At 44.7% G+C, this 27,558-nt stretch overlaps 1 protein-coding gene across 15 annotated transcripts in view; it reads left to right on the forward strand.

Annotated features, from left to right (window-relative positions):
- Positions 1–2,231: 2,231 nt before the first annotated feature.
- Positions 2,232–27,558, forward strand: part of LRRFIP1 (LRR binding FLII interacting protein 1) — a 101,949-nt gene continuing 76,622 nt past the window's right edge. For all 15 annotated transcript variants that reach the window (XM_041411741.1, XM_041411721.1, XM_041411734.1 and 12 more), the window contains exon 1: positions 2,232–2,436. In XM_041411741.1, the coding sequence (XP_041267675.1) occupies positions 2,347–2,436 (90 nt within the window). In that variant the 5' untranslated portion in view covers positions 2,232–2,346. The remainder of the gene's footprint in view (positions 2,437–27,558) is intronic.

Below are 27,558 nucleotides of genomic sequence, written 5' to 3' on the forward strand. Positions count from 1 at the left end.
CAAACCCCCCCCCCCCCCCCCCCCAGATTTCTATTTCCCCTCTATTTCTTCCTTCCCTTCCCTTCTGCCTTTCCTTTGTCCCCTCAATAGTCAGTTTTTGGACAAAAAAAACCTGCCTAGCCCAAGGCTCTGCAAGGCTTTCAGCCAGGCAGGCAAACAGCACTGATGCAAATCCTACTGCACCCCTGAACGGGGAAATTCCTTGCATGGATACCGTGATGCAGCTGCACAGGTGGCCAAAATCCCTGGGTAACAGGAACCTAAAAATAAGGCACTGCCCCGCCTCTCTAGCCAGAATTCCTCAAAGGGCAGGGGCAAATGTGAGGATAAGGGCTCAGGGAATGAGTTATGCAGAGCCTGAAGGGGTGGTAGTGCTAAGCCAGGGCTTGGGGAGGTGGAAAAGGGAAGCCTGAGGGATATCGAGGAAAACCAGACCCAGCAAAGCTTTGCCTCCAGGGTGAGAGCTCAGTTTAAAGCCCCTGTGCTGCCTTGCAAAGCAGGAACTTTTTAATCCACTTGTGTGGGGTCAGAGTAAACCTGATACCAAATCTGAGGGTGTGACGCACGTTCTGCTGCTCAGGCAAGGTGGGGGACTCATCCATCTCCTTCTGCTGACAAAATAATCATTTGATTCTTGCAAAGATAAACAGTCCCAGGTGCAAGGAGCAGCATTGATGCAGTATCACTACCCAGTCAGCCTGAGATATGACTCAAATCTCAGGTGTTGTACACGGAAACCGCCAATAAATATTGAGTGGGCAGGTGTTGCCTCTTACCTCAATCAAGTTTAAATTTATGGTAAAAGTAAATCATTAAGATTAAAAGCAGCTTTCTGGTTTTGTAGCCCTTTTCTCTTTCTATGTAATAATGTGAGGTTGAGCCACTTTAATTCATATTTAAGGAATTAGCGTGAAAATTGAGGTGTAAGGGCTGTGACAGGAATCCCAGAAAATACATGTTCCTTGTCAGTGTGAATTAATTAAGCACTGATGTACTTGAAACTAAAATTAATCATGTCCACTTACACTTAATAGGAAAATTCATTGTTGAAGAGACCCCATAGGGCTCTGAAGATGTGTAAGGTGCCAGGGCACAAGGAGTCTTGTTTCTGCCCTGCTCCCCCTCTATTTGGGGCAGAGGAAACCCCCAGCTTTACAGCTGGCAAGGTTTTGATGTCCATTTCCATGATTTGTGGTAAATTTACTGTGTCCAGTTCTGAGCTCCTCAGGACAAGAGAGGCAGAGCTCCTGGAGGGGGTCCAGCGGAGGCTGCAGAGGTGATGAAGGGATTTGGAGCATCTCTGAGGAGGAAAGGAGGAGCTCAAGAGGTGGCACAGCTGAGAGGGGACCTTTGTAACGTTTATAAATATCCAAAGGATGGATATTTATGTATCTGGATATTCCAGAGCATGGACCAGGCTCTGCTCCATGGGGCCCAGCAATGGCAGATGCTGATGCCCAGGAGTTCCACCCGAGCAGGAGGCAGAAATTTGTCCCTGGCCAGTGACGGAGCAGTGAACAGAGTGTCCAGAGAGGCTGTGGAGTCTCTCTCACTGGGGATATTCCAGAGCTGTCTGGACACAATCCTGTGCCAGGGCTCTGGGATGACCCTGCTGGAGCAGGGAGGTTGGACCAGGTGACCCTTTGTGGTCCCATCCAACTTGACCCATTCTGGGATTCTGTAATTTCGTACAGCTTGGCAGGGAGCCCAGGCACCCCAGTGGGAAGGAGGTTGGTCCACAGTGAGGCTGGTGGAGCAGGAAGGGGACCCCACACAGCCCCCGATTTTGGGTGGTGATGGGAGTGAGGAGGAATCCCACACGCACCCCGACTTCTGGTGTGAGGGCAGTGAGCAAGGTCCCACACAGACCCCGATTTTGGGAGCCCCAAACACTTCCCAGTTTCGGAAGCGAGGGCAGGGATTACGGAACCCCAAACACAGCCCGGGTTCGGTGTGAGGGCAGCGGGCAGGGAGCCCCAAACACAGCCTGGGTTCGGTGCGAGGGCAGCGAGCGGGCACCCCCAGCCCGGTTTCAGATGCGAGGGCAGCGAGCGGGCACCCCCAGCCCGGTTTCAGATGCGAGGGCAGCGAGCGGGCACCCCCAGCCCGGTTTCAGATGCGAGGGCAGCGAGCGGGCACCCCCAGCCCGGCTTCGGGCGGGTGTGAGGCGGCCCGTCCCCTCAGGGCGAGGGGCGGCGGCGCATGCGCGGGGCGGGGGGCGGTGACGGCCGCGCCGGCGGAGGCGGCGGAGGGAGCGGGAGGGTCGCTCGGGGCCGGCGGGCAGCGGCTCCGGGTTCTGCTGCGCTCCGGACCGGGCCGGGCCGGGCCGGTCGGGACCGCCCCGCCATGGGGACGCCGGGCGCCGGACGCAAGCGGCTGCCGAACCGGGAACGCCTGACGGCGGAGGACGATGCGCTCAACCAGATCGCCCGCGAGGTGAGCGGCGGGAGGCGGCATCCCCCTTTCTCCATCCTCCTCCCCTCGCCTTCCCCCACGGGCTCCCCAGAGCGCCGCGCAGGCGCCCCCGGCCACCGGCACCGCGGCGGCTCAAGGGCGAGGTGGAAACCCTGCTTCACCCCCGCCTGTGGCAGCATCCCGGGCTCCGCTCCGGCGCTCCGTGAGGGAAGGGCGTGCGGTGCCGGAGCCCCGCCGCTGCAGCCCCGCCGGAGGGGGTGTCCATCGCCGGCCGCTGCTGCTGAGAGCCACTGGGATTGGTGTTCAGCACTGAAAATAGGCCGCTCGGGTGTGTTACGGATAGGTATAAATCATAAAATCACAGCGTGGTTAGGGTTGGAAGGGATCCCTCAGATCGTCCCCTTCCAAGCTCCCTGCCGTGAAACACCTTCCACTGGACCAGGTTGCTCCGAGCCCCATCCAAGCTGGCCTGGAGCACTTCCAGGGATGGGGGTGAAAAATGAAAACCAGAATGCTGCAAGGTGATGCTGGGCGTGGGCATAAGTGACCCCTCTAACTTGGAAACTGGTTTTTATATTGCTGCCCACCAGATGCTGCATTGTGCTCAATGTGACTTTAACCTTCTAAACCAGCTGATTGCTGATGCTTCCTGCCTCCTTATTCTTCTTATGTGCACTTAAATTGGTTCGGTGGTAACCAAGATAATGTGAGTTTGGTTTTTATGTTTACTAAATCTGACAAAGCCATCCTTGCTGTGGCAGTCCTCCAATGGGGGAAAGGGGATAAGGAGCCCTGGGGTTCTTCTCTAGTAGGAAACCTACAAGAAAGATGGAGAGGGATAGTTTACAGGAGCATGTAGGGACAGGACCTGGGGGAATGGATTCAGACTGAAAAAGACCAGGGTTAGATGGGATATTAGGGAGAAATTCTCTGTGAAGGTGAGGAGGCCCTGGCACAGGTTGCCCCAAGAAGCTGTGGCTGCCTCATCCCTGGAAGTCTCCAAGGTCAGGTTGGATGGAGCTCTGAGGGACCTGGTCTGGTGGAAGGTGTCCCTGCCCATGGCACAGGGTTGATCTGAGTCCCTTCCAACCCAAACCATTCTGTGATTCAGTGTCTAAACTGCTCCAGTGCTGCTGCTGAATGTGGCCATCCTCTTCCCCAGCGTGGGTTATGTGTGTCAGCCCACCTGGTGTTGGTGTGACCCCAAGATGGGTTACTAGATAAATTGTCTTCTGGAAGACTTTTCAGTCTCTCTCTTGGTTTCCTTTCCTGATTCAGAGCTGCAGCAGGATCGGGTGAATGCTAATTTGTGGCTTATTTTTGGTGGCACTGGCTGGTAGGTTGAGTTAGCTGTGACATTGTGCTCCTAATTACCACCAGTGCCTTTCCAGTTGTTGTGCACCATTTTCTGGTGGTTTGTAGCATCTTTGGAATACACCCAGCAGAGTTTTGTCTGAGTGATTCACGCAGTGTGTTCTCTGAAGGCAGATTTTTGTGGCGGGGTGATGAGAAGATTCCCAAGGGTGGAGTTTGAGGTAGGAGGACAAGAATGTCTCGTGTCCTGGACATGAGATAGCAAGTAAGAGTGATTGTGCTGTCTGTTAGAGTCATGATAATATCCTAAGAATTGTTTTGGGATGAGGGTTTGAGTTCCACAAATGTGTCCTGGCTGTGCTGTCATTTGATCAAGGAAGACATCAGTCTCTAACAAGGAGCCCAGCTGCTCTTTTCTGTTGCACGTTTTTCTCCCACTTTCTCTTTTCTTTATCTTAGGTCTGCTTTTCACTGCGTTGTGTAATGGTTTGAGGACTCAAATATTGTGGTGGTTTGTGGCTTTTTTTTCCCCCCTTCCTTCTCCTGGGGTTTGTTTAAAGGACAACTCCATTTGCTGAAAAAGCCCAACACAAGCATGTCTTTTATCTTTTCCCTTGAGTGCTAAAACTGTGAACTGCCAAGTTCAAGGTTCAGCATTTTCCCATATTATTTTATCTATTTGCATTACTCTGTCTCAGAGCTCTTTAATTGTTTTGTTATTTAACTGCCTGTTCTCCACACAAAGGATCCCAGATGAATCCTTCTGTATGATCAAGAATATGTCAACTAAACCTTTTGTCTCTCCGTAGAAAGGATGTTGAGAGCCTCCATGTTAAGAAGGTGGGAGGGTTACTGATATTTTGGCTCTTCCTTTTAGGCAAAACTGGGACACAGACACGTTGCTTTTGCACATAGATTTTCACTCCTCTCTTGGCTTTGGTCCTTTGTTATCCAGAAGCCAGAGGCTTGTTATTTGAGATGCTAGAGTCTCATTTTCCCTATGTCCATGTGGGATAGCCCAAGAGAGCATCCAAACTAGACGGAATCACAGAGGTACCTTTTATTTTGCGGTTATTTTGGCAAACCCACTGTTCTCACTGCTATGTGCTCCTATGAGGCAGCGAGACTTGCGAGGACTTTGTGAAACTCCTGCCATTTGAATATGAAATTTGTTTGGACTTGCAGCTGGGATGTCTTGCTCTGTGTCTCGCACAGCCCAGGAGAGAGCCTGGCGTGGTGAAGAGGGCAGCGAGAGCGATCGTGAGGGGAAGTAACTGAGCAGGAGGAAGGAAATTGTGAGAGCGGAGCATCTTGTAGTGACAAGGGTTTGGTAGCAGTATTAGTCATGTTAATCAGCAGTAGTTTTAACGTTTGAGGCACTTTCTGAAGTAGTTTATCACCTTGTCTAGAGCCATTCAGAGCAGGGGTAGAAGGTGCAGATCCCTTCCATCAGGAAAGGGTAGTGCTGCACCGCCAGATCCGGCTGCGGCGTTTGACAGGCGCGGTAATTAAGCGGATGGCAAATATGTAAATATAATTAACACGAAACAGGGTGTTCTGAGTTTCTAACAGACTCACAGGCTGCCACTCACAGGATTTGCTGTTCACACACCTGCCTTGTGCTGCTGAGTTGTTTTTTCCTGGGCGGCAGCGCGGCCGATCAATGATCGGCTTCTCCGCTTTCAGGCTGGCCTCGACAGCAGCAGATCATTCCGTGTTTAGGTCCCTGGAAACTTTTGGGCTCTTTCATTCCCCTCGGTGGGCGCATGCCAGCAGTGTTTGCAGAATCTAGCGCTTTGATACTGCTCAAGGTCTGTGCCAGCAGAGCCGGCGGGAGCCGCGGCCGCGCGCTGCGCGCTCGTCTGTGCGGACGGAGCGCGTGCGGCTCGGGAAGGCGCAGTCCTGCCCAGCTGAACCTTCCAGGAGCTGCCTTCCTGCTTGGATTAGATGGCTTTGATGTGATTGCTCGAGACACTGTTTCCAAGGGAATGGTTTTTTTTGCTAACTTTCACTCCGCTAGCCGCAGTAATGATTGTTACGTGGGCAGCGGTTTTGCAAATCCAGCAAGGAGCTGTGTAAACGAGATATTTTTCTTCTAGGCAGATAATATTAGTTACTGTTTTTTATTTTCTTGAATGAGGAAGGACAAGGTCAATTTCTTGTTTGTATTAGGAATGTAATTGACACCTTGTTTTGCCACAGTTTTTGCAGGCAGATGTGTGTTACACTGTTCAGCAAAATGATCCTGCTGTGTGTCCTCTCTCTGCTAGAAATCTTCTTCATCCACCATTTTACAGAGCAGAGCTCTTTAGGTAATAAATTAATTTGAAACTAGTAATTCAAGCAGCATAATTTATTTTTTATTGTTAAAGAAAGTAATGTTGCAAGGGCTGTGCCTTCACTCTTTGTACACTTCATGTCACTTTCAAGATGTCACCTACATCTTTGTACATACATAATTATTACTTTGTTAAAAACTAGCATGATCCATTTATGGACCATGCATTTGATTATTTCACTGAAGTAATCAGTTTGGGCATTGACCTGTATTCTTAGAGATTCAAAAATTAGGATCTTACACTGCTATGAAGGAGCAGAAAGTGTTGCTAATTAGAAAAAGCTCAAAATGCAAATGAAACCAGCCAGCCAGGTTTAATGGTTACAGTAAGAAGGCACTAAGTAACTTCAACAGGCTAAATTGGAGTTTAGAGACCAGAAGAGATTGCTATGATGGTTGAATGTGGAATCTGTTAAATTGAGGGGTTAATTTGGGGGAGAAAACTCTGTTTTATACAGCACTTTGGGTGACTTCCGTAAATAGAGATGGAAACAATTTGGTACAAGTTGAAGCTAAGTCAAGCAGAGTAGCTATTTGTAAATGGGAACACAAGCCACACAAACTTTATTGAACTGTTATGCAAAGCAGAGCATTTAAAGCAGTGTGTTCCCTAAGGATATACTCCCTTAGGATATATTCCCTATGTGTGAGATCTGGGTGCCTCAGTAGGGTAGGGGTGGAACTTTTTTGAGCAGTATTTGGCATTACAGATGGGTGAAGGCTTTTGTAAGCTGGCTGGATGTTCCAAGAGAAGCCCTTAGAAACAGCCTTGACTTATTTTTTTATTGCATTACTTTCTGCCTTTAGGAGTGTTCATGTATGATCCAAACAAATGATCTGAGAAAAGCATGTCTGGCTTTTCTGTTCTAGAACAGAAAGTTACGAAAGCAAGGGATGCTCTTGGAGGGCTTGACTCAGCCCGGCTGACCTAAATATAGGAAGGAAGGAGGACTTTGTAGGCGATGCTTGCCAGTAGGGCGTGGGGAATTGTTCCAGATTTGAGATGATTTGATGTGGCAAATATGCTCTTCATCAAACTCTCCTTTTTCCCTAGTGCTTTGCATCCATATATCCAACAAATGGTGTTGGCATCACTTTACAGCCTCTCTCCCCCAAAGAAAATGTGGGAAGGAGCAGTTTAAAGAAGTGAGATGAAAATCTGAAGACCCATCTCATGTTGGTTAAATGGGTGACTGGAGCCTGTCCTACAATCTGCCTCTCAACTTGAAATAATCAGTTGCCTTTTTTTGTGTCCGTGCCTGGCCTGAGTCCCCTTCAGCTGTTCTCTTGCTGTCTGAGGAAGCAGCTGTTTAGGAACTGTGATTCCTGTTTCAGTCAAGCAAGGGACTACTGGTAGGATTAACAGCATGGGAAGCCCAGCCTCTGTCCTTGTAAGCCCAGATGCTGAGCTTGGCTGCAGGATGTAACACTAATCATTACCTCATCTAGAAGGATGTTTTTCCAGGCTTGTTGCTGGATAAAGTTGGAGCTCAAATGTGCTTGCAAGGCTTTCAACACTGAGATGTTTTTTGGTGGGTTTTTTTTTTTCATCCTTTCCTTGCAAGGAGCATAATCCACGTAGTATTTTGGGCTTGTGAAGCAAGGTATTTGTCCCTCCTGTCAAGTCAGCAGGTTGCCAAGAGCAGTGAATCTGTCTAGCTACACTGGAGCACTCGTAGGCAATCCTTAAAATAGCAGCTCTGAAATATCAGCTGTTGTCTCGCTGGTGCTGAAATACTTTTTGGGGAGAAGCTGCCCATTGGAATGTGGGGTGTGGGGGGGAGGGGGTGAGGGAGCTGCAGCAAACCAAATTTTCATTCAGAAAGGTGACTTTGAGGGTTTATATTAAAGCCCAGAGAAGGGGAGGTGTGTGGTCACTTCAGTAGAATCCACAGTGACACAGCTGGCTTTGCATGGAGTAGAAAAATAGCTGATTTTTGGGCTTCACCACACCGTAGAGGTGAGGGAAGTGCTTAAGGGCTTCTTGTCAGAAGACATTTGTAGCCTTTAACTCTCCTTTCCTTCACCTTATTTTAGTTATGGAGCAAGAAGTAGGCTGAAGAACTTTCCTGGCTAATGCTGGGAAAATAAACTGGTGTGTGCACTGAAATGAGAGCATTACATCAGGCAAAAATATATTTCGAAAGCATCCTTATGGGCAGGCTTGGTGTAGAAGCAGTAGGTCGCAAGAAATGTAAGGCAGCTCTCAAAGGCCTGGCTGCAGAAGATTTATCTATTGAAATTAAAGCTTGGTGTGGCACAATAAATACTAAATAAAGCAGTACTTCATTGGAAGGCATGTGAGGGTTTTAGCTATGCAGGAAGAGCCCTGCAGTGCTTGCAGTGTGCAAATGACTTCAGGTAGCTGAATTAATTTTTGTTGTGGAGATGTGGAAGTTCTGCTCACGCTGTTAAAAACTCACGGGTTTGAGGGTCTGCAGAGAGGGAACAGAAGTCTGGGAAAAGGCAGGAATACCACTTTGATGCTGGCAGGAATGGCCAGAACGCTGCCCGCTGGGGGAGTTTGCCAAGTGTCTCACCTAGACCTCAGCACCACAGGCATTTCCGATTAATATTTGGATGTTTTCTCATTCTGCCTTTAAACAAACTTAGCTAAGCGGCATGAGGTGTGAAGGGCAAGGCCTGGGAAACATTTCCCAGTGAGCAGAGCTAGGAGCACTTTTCTGGCCCAACCAGGTGAGAATTTTGAGTGTTGAGAGAGGAGAAGACTCAAACTCTGACTAATGCTGCTGTTTCCAAAACTGAGCGTTGCTTGTTTTGGGATGTGGATGTGTGCCTAAACCAAAAACGGGGCAGAAATGGGTGGGTTCCTGGCTAAATGAAGCAGTGTCCTCCTGAGATGGACTTGACTTGCACTTGAGCATCCATCCTGCAGTTCTGTGCTCTGTCCCTCCATCCCCCTCAATGCTTCATGTTTTCCTGTAAGTGAAGTTCTGATTCACTGTGTGCTACTGCAGGGTGTGGAATTCTGAAAGGAGAGGTGTTTGTCTTCAAATCATTTGGAAAGATGTTGGTTTTCATTTCAGACATAAAAATGTGCACGTTTTAACAAAACTGTCTATTTCTGGGTTGAGGAAGGAGGGATGCTTTGGGGTTTAGATATACTTGAACATAAAGGGCACAGCTCTGGTCTAAAACTTCAAGTGACTAGTTCTGACTTGAAAGTTTCACTGAATACATTGAAATAACTTTTGTTAATTTAAGGACTTAAGATGCTGTTTGATGCCAGGAACAATGAGTGTCTGAGCTAATTGCTCATTAAAAATGTCTGACCTAGAGCTGGGAAGTTGATTGCTTTGGGGAGTGCTTTCAGTAGGAAATAGCCTGGGTGTGATCAGAGGAGAGGCGGATTTGCTTGGTGGCGTCTGCCTTGCCCTTCTGTGTGCCTGTGAGCCAGCTTGGCATGGACTGCGGGTTTATCCACCTAAACACTCCTGCAGCTTCTCAGAGTTGAGCTGGAGACAAGGAGAGTGATCTGAAAGTGCCAAATCTGAGCTGTGTTCCCATCCCAGATGTGGTGAGGAACGAAGAAGCCTCTGTATTTCTTATTGCTTCTACTCCTGGCTGGTTTATCACCTCTCTTCCCTCCTTCCTGCACACTGCTTTTCTCTGCAAGAGTGGAGTTTCTTCTGTCTTACAGCTTAACCCTCACTTTAGACTTGCAAAAACACCGCGTGCCTTCTGCTTCTCCAACACTTTGTGAGCTCCCGTGCTCCTGGAGACAATATTTAGATTTTATTTTTGTGTTATGTGTTGCTGTGCTAGAAATCTGAGGCTTTGGTACACTGTGATTGCCAGGTGCACCACCGTGGCCATGTTCCTATTTGTAATAGCTGGTAATTAGGTATGAGATTGCTTGTTATCCTTGGCATGTGAAGAAATGCAAAGACAGTAGTTGGGTCTCAGGGCTGCAGTTTCCTTTCCTTCCTTTCCTTTTAGCTGTTGGAAGGTTTAGGTGAATGAGACTGGAATATTCAATTTGTATCCAAACTTCTGTCAAAGAAATAGCAAGATGGTATCTCCAACTGGCTTCCTCAAAAATAGAGCTGGGCTTTTCCTACATGATGTCATTACTTGTAGTTTTTGGATATAATTAGTGTCAGATTGATTTATCTCTCCCAGAACGGCCGAGTTTACTGGAAGAGAGTTCCACAAAAGGAGTTCATTTGTGTGTTTGCTGGTGTAGCTGTTTGGGCAGTGACTTGTGTGTTAATATTGCCTGCAGTGCAGTGGTGATGCCTCTGTCCCACTGATGGTTCTCTGCAAACCATTCCCCTGTCCAACAGATGCTCTGCTCAGACAGGGAATGTAAAGGAGTGATATTTCTTCCCTCCTGGTTTCTGCTTGTGCATATCTTGTGACCTTTCCCTTCGCCAGCATCTGATTTAAATTTAATATTACTTTTTTTCCCTTTGCCCTCCTCTTTTGAGTACTTCCTACGTCCCAAAATAACCTTTCTCTAATCCCACTGAATACCATGTTTAGTTGAGTCTGTCTCTCGTGTCTGCCTTTGCCAGCCCTTTCCAGTAGGCAGAAATGGAATACAGGAGGATCTGGCACGCTAAAAGCTGGGTCAGGTTTTTAAACTCATTCCCTCAGGTCAGATAGATTTCAGGCATCCCCACTTGGGTCTTCTAATTATGGAGCATTTATCAGCTAACATGCTGGGATGACAGGGGAGCAAGGAAAGGCTCTTGGTGTGCCTCACATGCAGAAAAATCCCTGGGCTCTGGTCTCCTATCAGACTCTTGTAGCTTCACATTTTTTCCCTTTTAAAACACATGTTGCTTCAGAGTCAGATAGTTGAGATATGTCTGTTTTTATCAGTGCCAAAGTGCTGCAGTCTTCACACAAAACCACGAAATCGTATTTGCTTCTGTTGCCTACAGAGGAAACAGCCTACTGCTTTGGGTTTTTTGTTCTTTTAAATTTGTATTTATTTTTTGTTTCTCTCTAATTGCAAACTTGAAGTTCTTTCAACAGACTTGCCAGGAAAATAGTAGATACAACTTTATATGCTCTTAGGAAACAAGCCAGTTTTTGGATGGTCTACAACCCCTCTTTCTTTGCTGTGCAACTGTGCATTTCCCATAAGCTGTTTTCCTTAAAATGTCCGTTCTCCCATATGAAAAAATGTGTGTGTTGGTCTTGGTTTGCTTCCTTTGCTGCATGTGCTGCCGGGCTCTAAGAGGATTTACACTGACAAATAGGTTGAACCAACATCTGTTGAAAATGAAAGTGGGCTTTTGGGATGTGTTTTGTGATACCCAAAGGTCACGCTGCTCCATTGTCTCTTGCATATGAAATTGAAATCTGCCCCAATGTGAAATGAGTGTGTTGGAACAGTGATGTGACCTAACCTTTGCATGAACTGTGGAGGAATCCAGGGGCTCTGGGAAATACTGTGGATACAAGAGATAATGTTGGTGTATGTAGAGAATGTCACTGCTTTATTTATAGAGGGTTACACTGTGTTTTTAGGAATATTTGTGCATTCTTGTTTAATTACCCTGGGTGGGGGAGGGGGGATCATTTTTTGGTGAACTGGAGCAAGTGAAGAGAAGTTCTCTGTATGTGCTGGTGAAATGCTTTTGTATCACTGATGGGATAAGCACATCCTGTCAAACTGAGCAATAATTTTCAGTCAAGAGGTAACCCAGAACTTTCTGTCTAACCAATCTACAATTTTAGCATTTTCTAATGCTAAAATTGTAGATTGGTTAGACAGAAAGGGTTTGCAGGGCTGTTACAAAAACCTAGCCTCATTTTTTTTTTTTTTTAGGGGAGACTGAACCTGTTAGAACAGAAACAAGCTTTTTAGAGATCTGATTTATCCAGAGATGCCTCTCTGGGTCTTCTACCTGTGCTGCTGGCTGCACAAGGCTCCTCTCTCAGTCTTCCCACTATAAAATCAATACAGTGCACCCAAAAAAAGTCAATCAGGTATAAACCCCTTAGGAATAGCCCTTCTAAGATTTCCTTGCTGCACCTCAGGAAGTGGTAGAAAACCTTAGGGGAATTGGGGTTTCATTGTCATTTCCTCTAATAGAATGTGATTCTCCAAGGGCTAAGCTTTTGCTGCTGGCCTATCCCGTTCTCTCACTTGTTGCTTCTTTGCCATTTTTCAAACACAGCTGCTCCTGACCTTAAACTTACAAGTCTGCACAATTTGAGTGTTAAATAGATTGTGTAACTGAGGATGCAATTTATAATTCTGTCTGCTGGCTGGTAAAGGCTGCTAGGGAAAAATGGAGCAGGCAAAGGAAGGAGCTGCCTTGGGCTGCTGGTGCATTCCAAGAATCCCAGTAAAAGAGCTATGAATGTCACTCTTGCTGTACCCCTAGACAAGGTGTGTGTAGCCCGGTAGCACATTTCAAACTGAATTAATTTGTTAGTGAGAGGGTTAGGACACAGATTCTCCAGGTAATCCATTACTGCTCAGCCCCAGTTTGGAGGCAGTAATCCCCTCCCACCCCCACACAAAAGCTGTCCAATCGTTTCTCAAACAATGCTGTTTTTTTAGCCCTAATCCCAGCTGAAGGGTGGTTCAGCACCATTGCTGAACTCTGGGCAAATTCTCTTGACATGTCCTGGCTCTCTCTCGGGGAATTCCTCTTCCCAGGAGGGAGAGGGTTGTGGAATGATGGCAGCATGAGAGGGTAACTCCTGTCCACCAGTCAGGTAAGACCATCTGGCAAATTTCTGAGCTGATTGCAGTAGTGAGATACAGAGGACAGTGTGGTTTATATATATATATATATATTTTAATTTATTTTTTTGACAAGTTTCTTAAAATTGCTGGAAAAGTGTGAATTTTTTTAAAAAATGTGTTCCCTGTGAAGTATCCTGTGTGTGCTTTTTCTGCAAACTGAGTGTAGGACTTGGCTCCTCTCCTGGAGAGCCGTGGTTTCAGCGCCGTTGCTAAATGTTTGAAGTTTGATATTTGTGCTTGAAGGACAGAAAATCAAGTCCAGCATGGTGTAGTGGAAGCTCTTATCCATCCTCTGCAGCATCCAGCTGTACTAACAAGAAAAGCCCAGCTTTTTTAAGGTGGTTTCTCTGGATTTAGGCACTTTCCCTTGTATCGGATTTGGTCAAGCAGGTTGTGGCATTCCCGTGGTGGATGTTACAAATGGAGACTTTCAGCCTGTGTTTGAAATGTTCTGGCTTTCCCTTGAGGATATGGGTAGCCTGAGGGAGAGCTGTGAGCTATTTCCTGTAGCAGAATGTCTAAATTAACCAGAAGCACAATCCCTCTGCAGGAAGGTGGTACAGTTTGAAGAATTCCTTGTAATTCTTTCCATGGAATGGGTGCAAGGATTCCTGGATCTCTCCAAACACTTGTTACACAAAGAAGTGGTCCAGAGCTTAACAGAAATGTCTAGCAGTGAGGGGCATTAAAAATCACAGTTTTTACAATAATTCCCATGTATATGGTGATTTTTTTTTTTTTTTACAGGAGTTTCTCTCATATGGCAAATTTGAAACATGGCTTGTTTTAAATATAAAATAAAACAATCACCCCTGGTGACATCTCTTGTAGGGTCCCTCATGCAATATATTTTATATGCTGCACTTCTGATCTTCTCCAGTGCTCATGATGACTCTGGGCCCTTCTTTTAGATTTCATGTAAAATCAGTGCAGTTGGAAAGGGTGCAAAACCAGCTTGTAACCATTGCACAATATCCAACAAAACAGCACATTGTAAACATAATAAAATGGTCTATTAACAAATTGCTTTATTAACTCTAATCAGTCTAAAGAGCTAAAGTTAATTAAATCTGCTTGTCGATGAGAACATTCCACTCATGGAAGGGTGCACTAAAGGTCATCTCCGGTTTTGAATCTTAATGTTTGCATGTGAAAGTTTGTTTTGTCTTTCATTTGTTTGAGGTCAGGTAGGGATGTGCCTCTAAGGATTTATTTATTATTAATTATTTGAAGGGGTTTTGTCTCCCTGCCTTTTTGTGAGAGAAGTTAGAAATATACCTATAAGGCATGAGGAAAAACTTTTGTTTATTAGCCGTATGTAGTTGTAGGTATTTAACACTTTTTGAAATGAAAGTGCTGTGCAAAAGGAGATGGAACCCCTTGTTCTGATACTGTTTTGAACTCCCACTTACTAAAGTACTTAACTCTAAATAGTAGTTTGTTATTTAAATATCTTGAATTTTAGGTCAATCCTTTTCAGGGCAAAAGGCTCTTAAATGAGGAAAAAGGAGAATATCTATTTTCAGATACATGGCTGGGAAAGGAAAATGCCACTGAGTGCAGATAATACCTTTTTCACTACTGAAAAGTTGTCTTGGACTTATTTTTTTAAAGGGTGCTCAAACACTATTGAGTGTCCACATTTCTGAGTGGCTTCTACAGCATTATCCCTTGTTTGGACATTTTTATATTAAATTTTGGAAGTAGGCTCTGGACATCTGCCTTACCACAAGAGTGTTCCAACACACTGATTTTTCTCCTGCTGTCAATGAGCTGTGGGATTGAGGATCAAAACTGTTACAGTAAGAGTTTAGCAGTGATAAAATAAAAATTATTTTAACTCCTTGACAGTTTAAATAGTGCTGATAGCAGCTGATAATGTGGGGTCTGTGTACCATGGTTTGATTATGCAGTCTGGTCACAGACTCTAAAAGAAATGCTGTGTGACACCTGGGGTAAGGAGTGCTGAGCAGTCAGTGCTGCCCAAATGCTGGAGAGACACGTGCTGAAGCAGAGAACAGGAGTTCTGGGAACTGGAAGGCTAAAAATCCTTCAGCAGTCATTAGAAAAATTAATTTCACTTGTGTTTTTTACATTAGACTTCAGGAAGTTCCACGAGCTGACACCACGGGCACGGCAGGAAATCCTGTCTGGCAGCCAAAAGTCTCAGTGTCACCTTGGGAAGGCCTGCAGAGTTTTATCAATTTGATCATTTGTTATGCCTGTGCTATACCTGTGTTGTTACTGTTGAAAACCTCAGGTGTTTTTATTTCTGTGTGCAGAGTTTTATAAATTTGATCAAAGGTGACTGTGTTATACCTGTGTTCTGTTACTGCTGAAAACCTTAAGTGTTGTTATTCCTGTGTGGGATAAAACACAGAACTCTTCCGTGAGTAAATGCATGATGGTTTCTTGGATGTATTTTTAATATTTAAAAAAAAGGATGGGGAGGCAGAGGGGAAGAAAACAGAGGCCACCTGGGGGAAAGGTGAGATGCTGGTAGGGAGCAGCTGATAAGTTCTGATGGCAGCAGTGGTGCAGCTTTGTCACTCCTGCAGCCTTTTGTCTGCTCCTGGCCTCAAATCTTTGTTTCTACTGCCTTGAATTATGTTCTTTAAAACGACTTTGCAAACTTAAAGAAACTCAATAATGAAGTGTAAGTGCTAGGTGTGATGGCTTTTTTTTTTCAAAGACTCTCTGCTCCTTGAGAATTATGGGGTGCTTTGAAAATAACTCCAAAGGGGAATTTTTTTTTCACCCCCCTCATCCAGGAGAGCTTGGATTTGGCGTCAGGCAGGCTGTATAATTCAGGCATACTGTGCACCAGACAGGCAGTTTATATATAGAAGCAACACACTTCTAGTACTCTCTTTAATGTGCTAAGCTTGACAGAATTCCATCTGAGATGCAGTAAGTGGTTGCTCTGGCTGGATTTGCTAGCTGATGAAGACTGGGGAAAAGAGGGAAAGTGTGCCCTGGCAAATAAGGGAAATGCAGATAATGAACATCATACATTGCATTGTTTCCTTCAAAATATTGTACATGCTTCCAAAAGGGGTAATAAAGCAGTTATGTGATTTATTGATTTATTTGTTGTCACACTCTTCATTTTGCTTTTGCCTCAGTTGTACAACAGGAAAGCAGGTATGGGATGCAATGAGATGAAATATTCATCCCAATGCTGCCAAATCAGGACAACTGTATAAATGGATTTAATTTCCAGTTCTGTAGTGTTTCAGGGGGTTCTTTGTGAAGGGTGACCTGATTGTGCAGGGAACACCTTGGGAAGTGCAGAAATGAGATTTTTAATTTAACATAATGGGCCTAGTTGATAATCTTCTATGCTTAGTTATTTATTTGATATAGTTTTTCTTGCACAATAGTTTTAAAACCAGTCCTATTTTTATAGTACATGAAAATACTTAGGCAGGGTGGGAGTCAGCAATAAATATTTTTATTCCCTAAAGTGGTGGCTCTTGGCCAGCTTCTGTGCTCTTACTTATCAGCTGCTGGTCTTAATTCTGCTGAATTCAAACTTTTTTTTTTTTTTATCTCTGAGAAGCAGGAGTAATTATTTATGCATGATTCCTGCTCCTGAGTGTTGTTTCATTAATGAGGTGCTGTGATTCCGTGGTCCTTGAAAGGAGTTCATTCAGGGGCCTGGCTGTGCCACTGCCCTGTGTGACACCGTGCAACTCAATCAATAGAGATGCTGGCTTCAAAGTGTCCTTGTGTTTTCCTAAGTTTTATTGAAGATGGAGTCCCCTGAAAGATTATATGGCTGGCAATGCTCAGTGTGATACATTTTTTTTCCCCATAAAAAATAAATGAAATCAAACTTCCAGCATAAAGGTCTTTCTTAAATAAAAGCTATCCAAAGTGGGGGCTGGATCTGTGCACAGCAAGGAATTTTACTGTGTTGGTTTATCTCCTCATCCTGCTGGGTTGCTTGTGCTGTGAGATTATGCTGCATAAAAAATGAAATCCCAAGACAGAAAAAAAACCCCCCAAACCCCACACACTTACAGCTTCCTAGAAGTTGGTCAGTCAGTGCTTATTTTAGAAATGGACTAGTTCAGGGGCATAAGAGAAAATTATGGTAATGCCACTGAATGCTTTGGTAGTCAGATGTCAAAGCACTCTGCACTTGTTTTGCTTGAATGCCATTTAATGTTGCTGCTTTTAGAAGATAATGTTCTGCTTTCTCACTCGCGTGCATCCCATGCTGGCATCAGCTGTCTCCATTATGGAATGTTCCAAGCTCATCATATCCAGAAGTTTCAGTCTTCTTTTTGGTTACTCTTAAGTGAAGGGCAGAAAACAAGAGCCTGGTTTGTTCTGTTGTCTGGTGGCTTTTTCTACCCTAGCTCGAAATTCCAGGGGAAAGGGCTATGGCTGGAATGGAAATGGAGAATGAACTTCCCTCACTTGGACATGGATTCAAACCAGGATCAGAGTGATCCTGGCTGAGAACTTTGGGAAAATCTGTCAAATGCCACACTGTGCCCTGTAACACTTAGTCAGAAGTGGAAAAAAGGGAAAATGAATTGATTGTGGGGGAAGAAAAGAAGGAGAAAAAGGACAGAGGTGTTGTTATACCTTAAAATATCTTTGAAAGCACGTGTTGGTGTTGATTTTACCAGCTGCTTGGAAGCTGTGCCATAATTAAGGAAGGGCACCTGATCCTATGTGTTCATGCAGGGCACCAGTAAAGAATGAGAGCAGAACCCAGTTATGGTGCATCTTTATGCTCCCTTCTTAATTCCCAAGCACTTGCTTCCCTCACTTTTCCTGTTTTTGGAGAGGTGAAGCAGTGCTGGCTCTGGAATGGTGTCACCCTAAGGTTCTGTCTTCCCCTCCCTGCTGCTGACTCACGTTTGCACCCAAATGGCAAAGTTAACCCCTTAGAGGAGCAAAAATAATAACTTTTCAGGGAATGCACAGTGCAGGAAAACTGCTGTCCTTTCCTTTTTCTGTCTTCCTTTGGAGTTTGGATTTTGCCTCAGCGCTGGAAATGTACTGAGCAGTTCTCCAGGCTGAAGTAGGTCAGAGTGTGAACTGTCTCAGTCTCTGTGGTTCAGGTGTCACAGAGCTTTTCTGCTTGCTGGCTAACTTTCAATTCCATTCTGAAACAGATTAGAGGTCGTTGGCAGCTTTTTTTGGATACAGCATCTTGGGTATTAGTGAAACCATTGCAGGAAATGCTTTTTTTTCTTTTTTGTTTCTTGAAGAAGATCTGTCTTTTCCTGCCTGGATTTGGCAAGGTAGCAAACCAGAATTGAGGGATTATTGAGATGAATTGATTGGAAGGGTAACCTGGCTGTTGATAGTCCTTCACTATCTCCATTTCAGGATGGTTTTAATCTAGTGCTGGTCTCTAGCATCTGAAATCTATTATAAATGATTACATTGGGTGGAATTGCACTTCAGAAACCACAGCCTGAGTTCAGCAGAAATTGCACTGGACCTTCTTTCTGTCAGTAAAAGCTCCCTGGTGCAATGGATGCTGTCTCAGGATGCTTCTAGAAGACAAGGATGTATTTAAAAGCGGTGCTGATTTACTAGCAGAATCTAGAGAAAATGAGCTTTTGTGCTTGGCTGTTCTTCTCCTCCTCTAGTACATCTTTTTTCCAGTGCAAGTTTGAGAATTTGTGTCTGTGTGTCCCCAAAGTTTGGCAAGTTCAAACCATGTAACTTTAAGTATTTAATTCTGGAGAAGAGAATCAGTAGGACTTATGAATGAGGTGAAAGAATAGTCAGGACAAGCCAAGAGACTCTTAATAGTTCTGGCTGCTTTTGTATGTAGTGCACCTTTCATCACTGCTTTTGGACTGGAGTCACTCCCTCACATCCAAGATTTTTGGCATCCTGGCTCTTCTCTTAATGTAGCTGCAGCAGTGTTAGACCATGATTGCTTAGCAGTAACCTCAAAGAACTTTTTGAGGAGAAGAGCTGGAAAAGTATCCTGGTAAAGTTCAGGAGCAGAGCTATCCCTTCATCTGTTCCTCCCACCCTCAGAGCGACCAAATGAAGTGTGTGTGAGCAAAGGGGGCTTCAAATGACAGCCCTGAATGGGGCTGGGAGTGCTCATGTTCACCTACTTCTGGTAAAAATGTGAAAAAACCTCATACAGAGAGCTCTGCATTGTGGCTGTGGCTGAGGATTTCTCCCATGCAGGAGGGCTGAAAGCTTAGCTCATTTCTTTTACAAGATTATGTTGCAGTCATTTGCCATCTGAAGCCAAGCTTTGTCAAAAAAGACATCGAAGATGACAGCTGAGAGCTGAAGAACTGGCACACCTAAAAGGGGAGGGACTTGTCACACTTGTTGCTGTTCAGATTCTGTGCAGGGTTCTCTGAAGATGCTGCAGATGCAATATTAACCTTCCCATATGGTGTGTGAGAGTGGAGTTTGAGGGGCAGGAAATCTGTGTGTGACAGCTACGACTGAGCCAGCCTATCTGTTGGACACCTCCCTGTGCTCTCCCAGCTTGGCAGCTCCAAGTCCCCCCTATTTCTGCTCCTCAGAGGTGGCAGTGTCTGCTTTTCCCACTGGGACAGTCATCCAGGTGTCACTCCTTACCTCAAAACCAGATTTCCTGATTGCTGCAAAATACCAGTCGAGGTCTGAGCCTATATATATCCCTGATTTTAAATTTATGAAGCACAGCACTACAAACAGGCGTGGAAGTAAAAAAGATTGATATGAAAGCTTAAGAGGAGAGCATCAATTCTTTTCAACACTTCCTCAAAAGCCCATTTTGTATCTCCAAGTGAATTTTGAAAGGGCTGTTGCAGACTCATAGTTGGATGCTAAATCTTGTCTACAGAGATATTTATGTTTATCAGTTTATCAGCTGCTCATTGTACTGAGTGAAGCAGTTCTATCTTCCTGAGCAGTTCAGAATTACAGATGATCAAATTGATTCTTTAAAAAAAAAAAATCAAAAAATTGCTCAGAGCTTTGATTTGTACTGGTAATTATGGCTAAAGACCTCTCTGAGTCTTACAATTAACTTTAATAACCTCATAAATATTCTCCAAATATAATTAAGGGAAATTACATGTTAGGGAAATAAAGATTAAGTGGCTGTGTTGGTGGGGACTAATAGGCCCTAGCAGAGCTGTGATTTACAAACAAGACCTCACAGAGAAAGTGGCAGCTGTCTGGCAGGGATTTTGTTGATACTTCTAGTTTGAGGAGATAGTTTTGTTTACATACCTTGTGCATCAAAATTAGTAATTATATTGGATAATTTAAGGCTGGTCAACACTAATATCACCAATCTCTGCTTGGATTTTTGAAGGCTTGAAAGGTAAGTTCAGCTTGAATCTACTTCCCTTACCCTTTTTCCCATTGGATGGGAAGGATGAGAGAATCTTCCCCAGAGTCATTCCCAGGAAGAGAAGCACAAATAAGGAAGGGCTGTGTTACATGAGGGAGTTATGGGAGTTATTTGGAGTTGGTCGACAGCTGCAGCCCTCTGCTCTCGTGTGAATGGTTTCCTTTTTGTCACAGTGCTTATTTTAATGAGCTCCATCTGCACAGAGCTCAGTCCATCGCAGAGAGCAGCTCATCATCCCTGTGGATGCACTATGGATGCCATGAGTTGTCCAGTCTATCAGGTTGCACATGAAAGCTGGATATGAAAACGAGCTCGTAATCTGCAAAATTTATTTTGTAGTGAACTCACTGGGGGGTTGCTGTCATTTGGTTTTAATTTTTTCTTATTTTTCCTCCCCTCCCCACCAAAAGTCATGATGATAGTGGCTTGCCATTTGGGATTTTCCTGCTGTGGAAAGTAATTCTTTTTTTCTGGAATCTCTGGATTTACTCAGATATTGATGTAGAAACTCGATGTCCTATCCTTCAACCTCTTGCCAAGACAAATACGACAAAGGAAATACAGAGTGGAATTATTTTAAGGCAAATTCCATCTGAAATCTCAGAACTTCTTTTAAAACAGAAATAAGGAAGCAGAGTCAAAACAGAAATAAGAAAAATAACTCAGATTTGTTAATAAGACCTAATTTTTAGCCTCAGCTTCAGGTAAAGTTGCTTCTGCCTGAATCTAAATATATGAAGGATGGCATCCAAAGCTTACTGGGAGTATATGGTGCAGCATATTTTCCTTTTCCTCTGCCATAGGTTGCACATAAATCCTCAAACAGCTCACCACACCAAAAATAAGGCTGTAAAAATATCTGAGCACATGGAAAAATACCTCTGCTGTTGCTAGCACTTTAGAAATTAAAAGAATTAGACCGTTTGAGGCACTAGGCGGAGACCTCTTAAATTAGTAACAATTCTCTGAACACAAACATCCAGGTTTTAGGCAGATTTCTGGAAATGAGCAAGGCAGTGCTGGCACTGAGATGACAGTTCCTAAGCAGTATTTCAGAGGAAGTGTTTGTCTGAGGGCTTGAACAATTTCCAGCAGCTGACATTTTGCAACCAAAAGTGTGCCAAATTAGGTAATTTACCTTGCTTTTTTGCTCTTTTTGTTCCACTTGCTTCTCCTGAGTTCGCAGCATTGACACAGAGAATTCCTGACTTAATCTGTGGCTGCCTGAAAGCATGAATTAGTCACCTGAGCACTTCTAATAACCTTAAAATGACACTGTGGAGGGGAGTTAATGCCCTAGGCTGGTGGGATCTGTAAACTCTCATCTGCAGCTGTCAGGTCTGTATTGATAAGGAATCGCTGTTGCAATTGGATGCCTGTGATAACAATTAGGATGGAAGAGATGCAGAAAAGAATCTCAGCTGTTAATGTGGGCATGGTTTGCTGCTGGAGGCTCCTTGGTGCCTCCTTTGGACACTTTCTATTAACTTTCTATCCTCCTTATATTGTGGTGCCCAAAAGTGCAAACAGTAATCTCTGCACTCAGTAATCTCAGTCTCCCGGGTAGATTTGGGAGCACTCTCCGTGCTTTTCCTGTTAATGAAAAGTTAATACCACCTACTCCCCACAAATCCTGTGGAAGCAAGAAAGGGAGAGTATTTCACAACTTCCTGTGATTGGCATAGCTAAGAAGGTGCTAAAATTCAGGATACTTTAGCTTCTTGGTCCTGTTCCTGAGGTGTTTCTTCAGTTAAAGGTTAAAGATCACTTTAATATCTTAATCATCAGAATACAGGATGTTCATTCCTAGACTTTAGCCACAAACTGTGCTGTTTGTGTCTGCTGAGTCTCATTTCTGTTCAAGGGAAGCAAAGTTTACGTGGATGCTCTTGTTCTCCTGGTGAAGCAAGAATTCCTCGCTGTGTTTCCAGGCAGCTTTTTACAGCATGTGTGGCTTCCATCGCTTACAGCCCTGAAGTTGGGAATAAAAGCATTCTTTCAGGTGAAATCAAGTGTTCATGAAGAATTTAGCCTGTATAGGTTCTGCTCTGTAGGACTGCACTTCCATTGCTCCCAGGGCTGTGGATGCTTAGAGAGTGGGGGGTGACGTTAGTTGGTTGTTTTCATGAATTTGTCCTTTTGCTGTTTGCAATAAACACTCTGCTCAGGTGTATGATAATAAACACTCTGCTCAGGTGTATGAACAAACTAAGTGTCAGCTGGCAAAAATAAAAACTAATGCTAAACACGGGGTGAGAATAAAGGGATTGGGACGGGATTAACCAGGATTTTGCTGGAGAACTGGGTTAGAAATTCACTGTATCATGTGCCAAGGTTTCCGCCTGGTTGAATTTGCTGAAATGTTAAATTTTAAAAATTGCAAAACTAAAACCATGATGGACTCTGCTGTACTGATGGTGTAGCTGATGTGTATTTCAGTTTTTTTATAGGCTGTTGTTGAAGTTGGTTTAAGTTTAGATTTGGAAAAATCAAGGCACTGCCCATTTTTAAATGCAGTATTCTCTAAATACCTGTATGTTAACAATGGTTAGTAACTTTTTACTTAAGACCACTTCATCCCTAAGTCATCTAGAGCAGCATGAACACTTTGAAACCTATCAGCTACTGGTGAATTTGAAATCAAAAGCCTGAGGCTCAGATCTGTGAAAATATTTTTTTTACTATCTATCTCTCTCTCAGTGACTTAAAAGCCCCATCTTTATAGTTTTGTGCACTTTTTAACATCATGGTCATGCAGGTAAGGGTCAACTCAGAGACCTTGGAGTGGTCTCCCTCCACTGTGGCTTTGTCACATCAGGGCTGATGTGAGCATTGCACAGACCCTGGTCTTGTGTTCTCTGAATGCTTGAAGGAAATTACTCCTGTAGGTTTGCACCCATGGAACTGAAAACCTGTTTATGAGTATTTGAGGAAAAAGGTTCATATGTAAAAGGTTGATTCTCATCATTTCCAGTCTGAGCAGTGGTTGGTAGTGGTGGTTACAAGAAGAGAAAAATAATTTTAAAGTACATTTTAAAGTAATGAAAAAAAGGAATTTCTCAATAAGTTTTTGTATTCCAGTTTCTCTTGGAAATGGTTTCCTGGAAAGCCTGGTGATGTGTAGATGGACCATTGCTTGGGAAGCTGGGACTGAGAATGCTTGGGGGAAGTGCAGTGTGAGTCCAATGGAGTGATCTTTGAGTGCTTTAGTGAACACATTTTAAAGATAAAAACAGCACAAGAACTGTGCTAAATTCACGATGAAACGCCCCTGTAGCACAAAGGGTTTAAATGTCACTGTGAGGCATAAAAGTCTTGGTTTGAGGAGAAAAGACTATTTTTATACAGCTTGTGTGCTAGGAAAAAAACGTGGTCACATAACTGTCAATTCTGATGCTTCTTTAAGATCAGGAAGATAATCTTCCACTTATATTTAGCAGAACTATGGCTCTGTGTGAACGCTTGAACATTTGTTCTTTTTGTAAAGGCTATGGGCAGCTCTGTGGGATTCAGAGCAGTGCTGGTGCTTTTTGACACTGAGGGGCTGCAAAGGTCTTCATGTTAGGATAACACAGAAAAGCCCATAAAAACCCACTAAATAATTACATTTATAAAGAGCATTGTTGCCAGCAGACAAGCAGGAATCTAGTTTTGGAGGGTGATGTGTGCTGTGAGGAACATGCAGCTTTCCAGAGTCTTTTCCTGGCTTTCCTGTCATCAGAAAGGCATTTGCTCGTAGTAAATGCATTTAATGAAACTAATTTTAGAACTACAGGTCAGCACTTAAATTTGTTTTCTCCTTGTTAGTCTCACAGCTAGATCAGCCCCTAAATTTTGTAACAAACAGGACTTCCAGGTCTCATTTCTTCTCCCTGTGCCAGAGCTGTCTTTCCAACAAATGAAAGAACACAGTTGTCGCCAGTTTTGTACCCTTTATAAGTCAGATTCCATTTTTTAACACTTGAATCATATTTCCAGCGCTAGGGTGGTGCTTTTCCCCCTCTCTTACTCAATTTTCCCTTTGTTCCCTCTCCTTTATTTCTTTTGTTAGCGACAGAAATAGCGATTGCACAAATCAGCAGCGTTGTCACGGGGAGACATCACAGCATGAACACGATGAAAAATGGCCAGTTTTCTTCTCTTTTTTTTTATTTCTCTTTCTGCACTGACACACCACAGAGGGACGAGCAGGGAAATCACTGATTTCCTATGATTTTCCAGCCTGTGGCTGGACAAGGAGCAGTGGGGTGGTTGGTTCAGCTGGGCTGAACCGGGGGAACTCTCGGAGTATCCCTTGGCATCCGAGCCGGGCCGATTCCTGGGAGCAGCAGCTTTGCGGAGCAGCGTGGCTCCCGCAGGAAGCAGTGCCGGTGCCATCTGTCCCCTGTCGCTTGGATCCGTGTGGCTGAGGCCGGAGCTGTCGCTGCTGCGGGGGACAAACGGGCTGGTGGCAGCTGCCGTGCCTGCTCCGGCCATTAATTCCCTAAGGAGATCGGATCGAGCCGTGCCTGCGGAATGGGAGTAGAGCAGGAGCTACGGGTTCAGCGCTGGAGAAACGTGTGAATTCCGTCTGTAAATGCCAAAGTGAATATTCAGGGCACCCTCTGCACGGAGGTTTTTGAGGGGTTGGTTTAGGGTTCTTCCTGCTGCAGGGAAGTTGGTGGAAGGACGTGGCAGAGGCTCAATCCTGGACGTCAGCAGGGAAAACAAACCCTTCATCTTGGCTTGGTGGTGGTGAGAGCTGGTTGTTGTTGCAACTGGTGCGATGTCACAGCAAGATTTAAAAGCTCGAACAGATCCAGGGAGAATGATCAATACTCCCAGCAGTGCAGTTCTGTGGAGTTTACAGGACTAATAAAAAACACACAAAGAGGGAAATAGGATAAACACTTAAATTTCCTCATAAAAGAGATGGCTGGAATGAAAGCTGTACAATGTTTTGCTGTGAGGAGGTGGGAGTGTATGACTTTACTGTGACTGTGACAAAGCTTTCCTTTTCCAGAGCATATTTAAGCCACGAGAATCTGCATGAAAATCAGGAATGTATTCTAGGAGTAGCACACTAAACCTGTCACCTACTTTGCTAATTATGTGCCATTGTGAGAACAAAAGACAAACCATGTGAAACGTCTGATATAGAGCAAACTCCGTGTTTAACCCTGATCAACTAAGTGGTTTGTTTTATGTGGGTGATGGTATTGGCCAGATAAATCAGATGCTGCTGGCCCTGGTATCACTGTTGTATTTGCACTGTCCATCGTAGCTAGAATCCTTATGTAGTCAAATATTTAGACAGGCAAGCTGTGGTCTCAGCTGAATGTTGCCAGAACATCAACCTGTAAAAGGATATTTTATAAACAAGAGATGAAAAGTCCTTACTTGTGAAGAGTAAATGTTGCAACCTAGCTGCAGCGATGTTCTGTTACATTTAAGTGGATAATTTATCTCCAAAGCTGATACCTGGTGGGAACAAATTAAGGGCAACTTTGTATCAATCTCTGAAAATGAATCATCCTGGTTGTGCTTTTGGTGGGAGAATCAGTCAGAGGAGATCAGATCATCGAAAGGGGTTCAGAAGTGGCCACCAGAGAGGCGGACTTAAAGCATCAGTGTGTGCGCCGTGCCCTTCGCAGTGGGGCAGCTGGGCTCTCCCTTTGGCACCTCCCGAGCCAGCCTTGGGCCGGGCTCTGCAGAGCCCGCGTTTGTTTTGCTGCCTGAGATAAGCTCGGCGGGGTCCCGTGTCTGAAGTCCCGTCAGCGGGACCCGCCGGGCTGGGATTCGGTGCCTGGTGTTGGGAAGCGGGACAGGGCTGAGCGAGCTGCTGGGCTGGCTGCCAGGGCGCTGGAGAGGAGCTGCGTGGCCAGCAGGAAGGCTTGCCCCCATCCCCAAGGCATTCCTTGGCGATGGAGCTCCCTGCGTGCTCCCCAGTGACACCCCTGCACAGCTCTGCTGCTGCTGGAAATGTCGGAGAGCAGGGCCATCCTTCCCTGCCACCCCCCAAGGCAGTGTTTGGAGGAGAATTATTCCTAGATTGGGGTGGCAGAACTGGCCAGTGAGGAGTGGAGGATGGGATGGGACCCTGACTGCTGCTTACCCAGTTTTCAGTATCAATGCTCAGCTTTCACTCTGCCATAAAGCAAATGCTGATGTGTGCCTAATGTCAAGTGGCTTGTTCCTCCTGAATTGTACATTGCCTAAATTCGTCAAAAAGAAGGCAATTAAATTTTTCTTGCATAGCTAAAGAGCTGTTTCAGGTGTATCTTTGTATGCAAAGTTTCCTTGGAGTGATACTCTACACTTGTTTGTCTCTTAAATATTCTGTGGATCACTTTTTATCCTGCTGTTCAGCTGAAAAATAACACAGTGGAAATTTGAAACAAATAATGACACTTAGCAATATTCTCACACATCCCATTTCTAAATGCTAAGTGAGACCTTTGAGATGGATTGTGCTGTGACCTGTTCTTGTGTATAACTTTTCCCTGTGCTGGGATACGAGCTGTAGCATCTTGGCAGGTGTAGTGTGATGTGACAAGGTACTCTTATAAGCGTGTGAGCATTTCCAAGCAGTTTTTGCAGCAGAACAGTTACAAAGGCACTTTTCTAAAAACCTGGGCTGTTTATCATGCTTATTCCTACTATACAGCTGGATTTGTGGCAGAGCTTCTCCCGTTTGAAGGGATTTAGCTTGCTTTTCCCAGGCCTGCCCAATGGATTTGCATAAGCTGCAGTTACACACTCCAGTGGCTTTTCCAGGCTCTGTACTAGAGGCTTTCAGTGCAGCAGACTTTGCTGACTGCAGCTCTTGTCGAGCCATTAACTTAGCTGGGGAGTGTCCTCTGAATGCTCAAGGTGGTTTCCAGATAACCTTGGCATTGCCAGGATTTCAGAAGCCCTGTCAGGTTAATAACAGTAGAACTCCACAGCTTTTCCCCTGCTGTATGAATGGAGCAGTGACTGATTTTGTGACATTGCTGCCCACTGAAGTGACAGTTCCATTAATTGAGTAGTGGTGTGAAATCTGCAGCTCCGCATGTTTTATTCAGAGGAAACCTTAAACCTGCTGGTAGCTAATGCACGGTGTAAGCTGGGTGTATTCATCTGCTGGCCCAGTCCTCAGCACTTCGAGCTTCTGTCTTCACTTCAATGTCTTTTTCAGAGAAAGAGTTCCCTTTTTTACTTCATTCTCTGCTAGGAACTGTAAGAAGGAGTGGCTGGATAGCAGAAAATTGCATCTCCTGGATAGAGCGAGGCTTGATGACCTCAAGGGGTTTTTTAAAACTTTTTTTTGGCACCTTTATCTCCGTGTATAAATAGCTCACAAGTCTCTTCCTCGGCATTGGCTAGATGTAGTGTTAAATGCTTTTGGGAGGTGAAAGTAGGCTTTCTCAGTTCCTTGTGGATGCAGCAAAT

Source organism: Onychostruthus taczanowskii, unplaced genomic scaffold (genome assembly GCF_017590055.1).
Source record: "Onychostruthus taczanowskii isolate IOZ18803 unplaced genomic scaffold, ASM1759005v1 scaffold37, whole genome shotgun sequence".
NCBI classification, from domain to species: domain Eukaryota; kingdom Metazoa; phylum Chordata; class Aves; order Passeriformes; family Passeridae; genus Onychostruthus; species Onychostruthus taczanowskii.